The 7,657-nt window shown below is 47.5% G+C and overlaps 1 protein-coding gene across 1 annotated transcript; it reads left to right on the forward strand.

Moving 5' to 3' along the window:
* Positions 1 to 258: 258 nt before the first annotated feature.
* cdhr5-rs (cadherin-related family member 5, related sequence) lies at positions 259 to 7,530 on the forward strand. The gene is made up of 15 exons (XM_069724147.1): positions 259 to 307; positions 2,624 to 2,708; positions 2,897 to 3,105; positions 3,734 to 3,790; positions 3,866 to 3,958; positions 4,111 to 4,197; positions 4,276 to 4,386; positions 4,598 to 4,762; positions 5,100 to 5,190; positions 5,267 to 5,373; positions 5,462 to 5,662; positions 5,736 to 5,858; positions 6,038 to 6,116; positions 6,309 to 6,502; positions 6,809 to 7,530. The coding sequence occupies exons 2-15, from the start codon at positions 2,642 to 2,644 to the stop codon at positions 7,130 to 7,132; spliced, it is 1,908 nt and encodes a 635-aa protein (XP_069580248.1). The 5' UTR covers positions 259 to 307; positions 2,624 to 2,641; the 3' UTR covers positions 7,133 to 7,530.
* The last annotated feature ends 127 nt before the right edge of the window (positions 7,531 to 7,657 follow it).

A 7,657-nucleotide genomic window follows, 5' to 3' on the forward strand; every position in this document is an offset into this window, starting at 1 on the left:
TACTGAATACTGAGTACTGAATACTGTGAATACTGAGTACTGCAGCAGGTGGAACACCAGACATCGGTGGTTAAAGTCGTGCAGCTTGTTGGCCTACTTATCTTATTAATGCTGTGTAAGCTCTCTAATGCCCTCACACACACACACACACACACACACACACACACACACACACACACACACACACACACACACACACACACACACACACACACACACACACACTCACTCACTCACTCACTGAGTCGGAGGAGGAAACAACAGTGAAGCTCTGCAGCTGAAACGGAGACGGCGTCCGTCTGTAGAGGTGAGAAGACGAAGACATGTTGTAGAGGACAGACGTAGTAGAACGCAGTAGAACACTGTAGAACATAGTAGAACGCAGTAGAATGCAGTAGAACATAGTAGAACATAGTAGAATGCAGTAGAACACTGTAGAACATAGTAGAACATAGTAGAACACAGTAGAACACCGTAGAACATAGTAGAACACAGTAGAACACCGTAGAACATAGTAGAACGCAGTAGAACACTGTAGAACGCATGTAGAACATAGTAGAACGCAGTAGAACATAGCAGAACACAGTAGAACATAGCAGAACGTAGTAGAACGCAGTAGAACATAGCAGAACGCAGTAGAACATAGCAGAATGCAGTAGAACATAGTAGAACGCAGTAGAACATAGCAGAACACAGCAGAACGCAGTAGAGCACAGTAGAACATAGCGAAACGCAGTAGAACGCAGTAGAACATAGCAGAACGCAGTAGAACATTGTAGAACACAGTAGAACATAGCAGAACACAGTAGAACATAGTAGAATCCAGTCGAACAGAGTAGAATGCAGCAGAATGTAGTAGAACATAGCAGAACGCAGTAGACTGCAGTAGAACGTGGTAGAATGCAGTAGAACATAGCAGAACGCAGTAGAACACAGTAGAACGTAGCAGAACGCAGTAGAACACAGCAGAACACAGTAGAACATAGGAGAATGCAATAGAACGTAGCAGAACACATTAGAACATAGCAGAACGTAGTAGAACATAGCAGGACGCAGTAGAACATAGTAGAATGCAGTAGAACATAGCAGAACACAGCAGAACACAGCAGAATGCAGTAGAGCCCAGTAGAACATAGCGAAACACAGTAGAACAGTAGAAGCAGTAGAACATAGTAGAATGCAGTAGAACATAGCAGAATGCAGTAGAATGCAATAGAACATAGTAGAACACAGTAGAACACTGTAGAACATAGTAGAATGCAGTAGAACACTGTAGAACATAGTAGAACACAGTAGAACATAGTAGAACGCAGTAGAACACTGTAGAACGCATGTAGAACACAGTAGAACATAGCAGAATGCAGTAGAACATAGCAGAACACAGTAGAACATAGCAGAACACAGTAGAACATAGTAGAACACAGTAGAACATAGCAGAACACAGCAGAACACAGCAGAATGCAGTAGAACATAGTAGAACACAGTCGAACGCTGTAGAACATAGTAGAACGCAGTAGAACACTGTAGAACATAGTAGAATGCAGTAGAATACTGTAGAACATAGTAGAACACAGTAGAACACCGTAGAACATAGTAGAACGCAGTAGAACACTGTAGAACGCATGTAGAACATAGTAGAACGCAGTAGAACATAGCAGAACGCAGTAGAACATAGCAGAACGTAGTAGAACATAGTAGAACACAGTAGAACATAGCAGAACGCAGTAGAACATAGTAGAACACAATAGAACATAGCAGAACACAGCAGAACACAGCAGAATGCAGTAGAGCGCAGTAGAACATAGCGAAACGCAGTAGAACATAGTAGAATGCAGTAGAACATAGCAGAACGCAGTAGAACATTGTAGAACACAGTAGAACATAGCAGAACACAGTAGAACATAGTAGAATTCAGTCGAACAGAGTAGAATGCAGCAGAATGTAGTAGAACGTAGCAGAACACATTAGAACATAGCAGAACGTAGTAGAACATAGCGGAACGCAGTAGAACATAGTAGAATGCAGCAGAACACAGCAGAACATAGCAGAACGCAGTAGAACATAGCAGAGTGCAGTAGAACATTTTAGAACACAGTAGAACGCAGTAGAACATAGCAGAACGCAGTAGAACATAGTAGAACGCAGCAGAACACAGTAGAACATAGTAGAACGCAGTAGAACATAGCAGAACGCAGTAGAACGCAGTAGAACATAGTAGAACGCAGCAGAACACAGTAGAACATAGTAGAATGCAGTAGAACTGTCTCACGGACAAACCAGGACAGACAGGAAGTAGAAAGTTCACCACCTGAGTGTTTCAGTCGACCTTGTTGTTGTTTGGCTTCATTTTCAGTTTGGTCACGTCAACAAGTGTCGACTCATCACTGTTGTTTGTTGGTTTGCTAGTTTTGTGCTCTGAGGTCAGTTCTCTGTGACCTGCGGACAAAACACAACACAAACCTGTGTCCTCTGAATGTCCTTCACATGTTGTTCAGATGTTCAGGAAAAATCTACGTGGCCCTGAGGGTCAAATGCAAAAACACTTTACAAGATGCACAAACATTTCACCGTGTTCGTTTGTTTGTTGGTGTGTGTGGCTTTTGGTTTGTTTGTTTGTTTGTAGTGGAGCAGGTGGAGGAGGATGCTGCCCTCCTGCCGGCTGCTGCTGTGGCAGGCGGCTCTCAGAGTTTCTTATCATGTTGTTACAGGTAAGAAATTCGTCACTGAGTCGTTTTGTTACCAGACAAATAAAAAGATCTCCGTTTCAAAACTGATTTAAAAAATACTTTTAAACTTCTGAGAATGTCGTGTTTGAAAACGTTGTCAAATGTCCTGATCACCACGTGACCGCCGCTCCAGACTCACCTCCTTCTGCCGCCTTTCATTTCTTCCCCAGCCAGTCTGTGTCTGGGCGGGTCGGACATCCTGGCGTCCGTCAGAGAGAACAGTCCGATGGGTCAGTTCGTCTCCAACATCAGCATCTCCTCCGATCCCGGAGCCGCCGCCGTCCGTCTGTGTCTGAGCGGGCAACACGCCGACTGGTTCTTCTTAGAGGGTCGCACCGTCCGACTCAACTCCTCCCTGTCCAGAGTCCTCGACCGAGAGGTACGGCTGAAACACGCCTGTAACATGCATGTACAGTGGTGTGAAAAAGTGTTTGCCCCCTTCCTGATTTCTTATTTTTTTGCATGTTTGTCACTTAAATGTTTCAGATCATCAAACAAATTTAAATATTAGTCAGGCAGGTCCAATTGAAGTGATTTCTTGATTGAGAACAGGTGTGTCAGTAATCAGGCCTGGGTGTGGCTCGAGAAATTGAACTCAGGTGTGATAAACCACAGTTAAGTTATGTTTTAACAGGAGGGGGCAAACACTTTTTCACACAGGGCCATGTGGGTTTGGATTGTTTTTCTCCCTCAATAATAAAAACCTTCATTTAAAAACTGCATTTTGTGTTTACTTGTGTTATCTTTGACTAATATTTACATTTGTTTGATGATCTGAAACATTTAAGTGCAAAAAAATAAGAAATCAGGAAGGGGGCAAACACTTTTTCACACCACTAAGTCACCTGGAACACATATGGAACACGCATCTAACACATATGTAACATTCCTGAAACACGCCTGTAACACGCATGGAACATGCCTGAAAGTGTTCTCTGAAGGTGTTTTGTATAAAAGCTTCATGATCACCTGGATGATCAGACGTGACTCAGGCGTGTTTGTCTCAGGTTCAGGGATCCATGCTGATAGCAGAGCTCACCTGTTATGAAGATGATGTCATCCAGGTAGGTCGCCTCCACTGATCAGCATGAACAGGTGACGCCTCCGAGCCGCTTCACGAGAGTCCGGATCTGTTTCAGAGTCGCTTCAGGATTCTGGTGGAAGTTCTGAATGAAAACGACAACAAACCCCACTTCCTGCCGGAAACCATTCAGCCGCTCACCGTCAGCGAGGTAAAACACACCAAACACAGAGACATCACACCAAACACCGAGACATCACACCAAACACGGAGACATCACACCAAACACCGAGACATCACACCAAACACCGAGACATCACACCAAACACCGAGACATCACACTCGTCTTCGTCATGTCTGCAGCTGGCGTCCGTGAACTCTGCGGTTTTCACTGTGAGGGCGATCGACGCCGACGAAGACACCATCAGCTACATCATCGACCAATCATCGGTAAGACGTCTGTCCACTGGCTGCATGTCCTCGGTAACCACATGTCCTCGGTAACCACATGTCCTCTGGTTCCTTCAGCGGGACGCCGGCTTCTTCAGGATCGACCTGCCCAACAGTGGAACCGTCGTTCTCAAAGAACCTCTGGACTACGAGACCAGAACCAACCTGCAGATCGTCATGTGGGCCCAGGTAACATCAGCTGGTCAGGTAGTGATGAAGAGGAGGTCAGCTGGTCAGGTAACCCTTAACACGATCAGCAGGTGAACGTTTGAGACTCGATGTGATGAAGTGGTGACAGACGATGATGTCATCACTTCATCGGTGATGTCATCAAACTGAACGTTATTAAAAGCTGAAATATCATAGAAATGTGCTGATTGTTGTTGGTTTTATGAAACAGGAATCGAACACCGTGGAACGATTCAACACATCTACTGTTCTCACCGTCAACATCGAGGACAGCGATGACCAGTATCCTCAATTCCTGCCCTGCACACCTGTGTCTCCAGGTGTTCCTGTCTGCATGAGCCCCATCTACACCGCCAACATCACCCAGACACACCAGGTAAACCTGAGACACACCTGAGACACACCTGAGACACACCAGGTACACCTGAGTACACACCTGAGACACACCAGGTACACCTGAGTACACACCTGAGACACACCAGGTACACCTGAGACACACCTGAGACACACCAGGTACACCTGAGACACACCTGAGACACACCAGGTACACCTGAGACACACCAGGTACACCTGAGACACACCTGAGACACACCAGATACACCAGAGACACACCTGAAACACCAGAGACACACCAGAAACACCAGAGACACACCTGAGACAACAGGTATATTTGGTTGTTGAATAGATCACCAGGTGTTTGTTTTCTGTTTCAGGATGCGGTTCTGGAGTTTTCTCCTGGTCCAATCAGAGCGAAGGACGGAGACAGAGGAATCGACTGTCCTCTGACCTACAGCATCCTCTCTGGTCAAACTTTAACTCTCTGTCATTATCAGTGTCCAGGTGTGTCCAGGTGTGTAGAGGAGTATGTTTGACCCCACAGGTGGTGACCAGGGCAGGTTTGCGATGGACAACAGGACAGGTGAGATCAGGTTAACCAGACCTGTGGACGACCGCCGGCTGACGCCAAACTTCAGGCTGAACATCATGGTAACGGCCCGACTGTTCACCACTTCATTCACTACGACCCGTTTACTACAGCAGGTGAGACGTCTACCTGCTCCTCCCTCCTGTCCAGGTGCAGCAGGTGGATGACAGGTTGAAGTACAGCGTGACATCCGTGCTGGTTCGAGTTCTTTCCAAGAACACGTTCCCTCCGGTGTTCAACAGAACCACCTTCAGAGGTTTCATCATTCAGAGTTCTAGCCCCGCCTCCATCGTCTCCACCTACGGGAACCAGGTGTTACAGGTCCAGGTGTCAGACCGCGACTTCTTCGATGTAAGAACACACGCCGCACCACCTGTACTAGCCCCTGCACACCTGGTGAGTCATCATTGCTGTCCAATCACAGGGCCTGAATCCAAACATCCACTACTCCCTCCACCCTCCGTCCGAACTGTACCAAGTCACCCGGGGGGGGGTTCTGATCGCCTGCACAGACAAACTGCACGCCTTTGACCGACACATTCTCCAGGTGAGTTTACTTGTATGACATCACACCGCCATGCAGGTCAACACACACCTGAACCCCTTAAGTACCCAGAAACTTGTCCAACCAGAGTTGTCCAACGAGGCGTTCAGGAACCAACGGGCTGCAGGTGGAAGTGATGTTATAACTGATCGATTATTGATTGGTTATCGATCGTTCTGCAGGTCGTCGCCAGAGACGAAGAATCCGGAGAAGAAGCTTCAGCTTCAGTGGACGTCGAAGTCCTGCAGAGAGGACAAGCAGGTGAACATGAACACTCACATCATACAGTTTACATATATGTGGAGGAGCAGCGGGGAGGAAGGGGGTGGGGGAGGGTTGGTTGTGGACAGCTAGCTGAAGGTTTTCTGCTCCGCTGATCATTAGAATCATTGATCTCCTTAATGAGTTAACAGACACTCGTGGTGCGTTCACTGACATGTACTCTGTTTTCAGTGCCTGGTGGTGCGTTCACGGAGCAGCAGTTGTTCCGGGATGTGGACACCCGGCTGGCGGGCGGGGTGGCGCTGATCGTCCTCCTCGTGTTTCTGTCAGCTCTCGTGTTCGTGCTGCTCCGAATCGTCCGGAGGAGGCGACGGCAGGAGGCCGAGGACGGCGCCGCGGCCGCTGTTGGAAAACATCTGGATGTGGTACGAACCGAAACACTTTGATTCACCTGACAAACATCTGTGGTAGATTTTATTACAGCGCCCGTCTTTACGAGACACTGAACACACCGCTGGTGGAGACCAAACAAAACGCTCTGTGTTGTGTTCACTGCCCTTCTCTGACGTCAGCTTTCAACGTGTCTTTCGAGGTCGTGACGCTCCTCGACGTCTTCATAACGAACTCAGAGATGTCAGTTGAGGACTTCCTGTCCACAAAATAAAACCACCTGCACCTGAACAGGTGGACAGGAAGTCCGACTGATCAGGAAACTGTCCTGTGGTCTTCAGGTGAGCTCCGGTCCACCTGTCCTCACCGACGAGTCCTCGTACGGCAGAGCTTTCAGCCGCCAGCGGGAGTCTTCATCACCATCAGACAGCCTCCATGGAAGACAGGGAGTCTACACCAGGAGGCCCTCTGTGCTCCCTCCTCCTCCTCCTCTATCATCATCAGGACGTTACACCTGGGAGACGCTGCGGTCTGATGATGTCAGAGGAGGTCTACGGTCCACAGGTTTTCATGGTGATGACATCACAGCCCTGGACAGAGAGACTCCTCAGAGAGACGCTGACATGGAAACAGACCAATCAGAGAGCAGGAAAAAGCCCAGCTAACATGACAGCCAATCACAGCGCGGGAATCCGCACCACCTGTTAATCAGGTATCAGAGGACATGTCCGTCACCAGTGGACATGTCCTTTGATGTCCTCTGATGATGGACAGTGATATGAGAGCAGAGGAGTCAGACACATTAAAAACAAACACATTTCAAAAGCAGCCAATCAGCATCCAGGCGAGAACACACCTGGGCACAGGTGAGTCTGTAAACAATCCCCTGAGCAGCTAACAGACATACTAATGGAAACACTGACACAACTCCAGCAGCTGAGACTGTAAACAACAACAACAATAAAAACCACCCAACAGCTTGCACACACGTTACATGTTCATATCCACACACACGTTACATGTTCATATCCACACACACGTTACATGTTCATATCCACACACACGTTACATGTTCATATCCACACACACGTTACATGTTCATATCCACACACACGTTACATGTTCATATCCACACACACGTTACATGTTCATATCCACACACACTTTACATGTTCATATCCACACACACG

Source organism: Brachyistius frenatus, unplaced genomic scaffold (genome assembly GCF_029030835.1).
Source record: "Brachyistius frenatus isolate BFR_SWC_R1_liver_20210118 unplaced genomic scaffold, ASM2903083v1 Contig_362, whole genome shotgun sequence".
In the NCBI taxonomy this organism is placed as follows: Eukaryota; Metazoa; Chordata; class Actinopteri; family Embiotocidae; genus Brachyistius; species Brachyistius frenatus.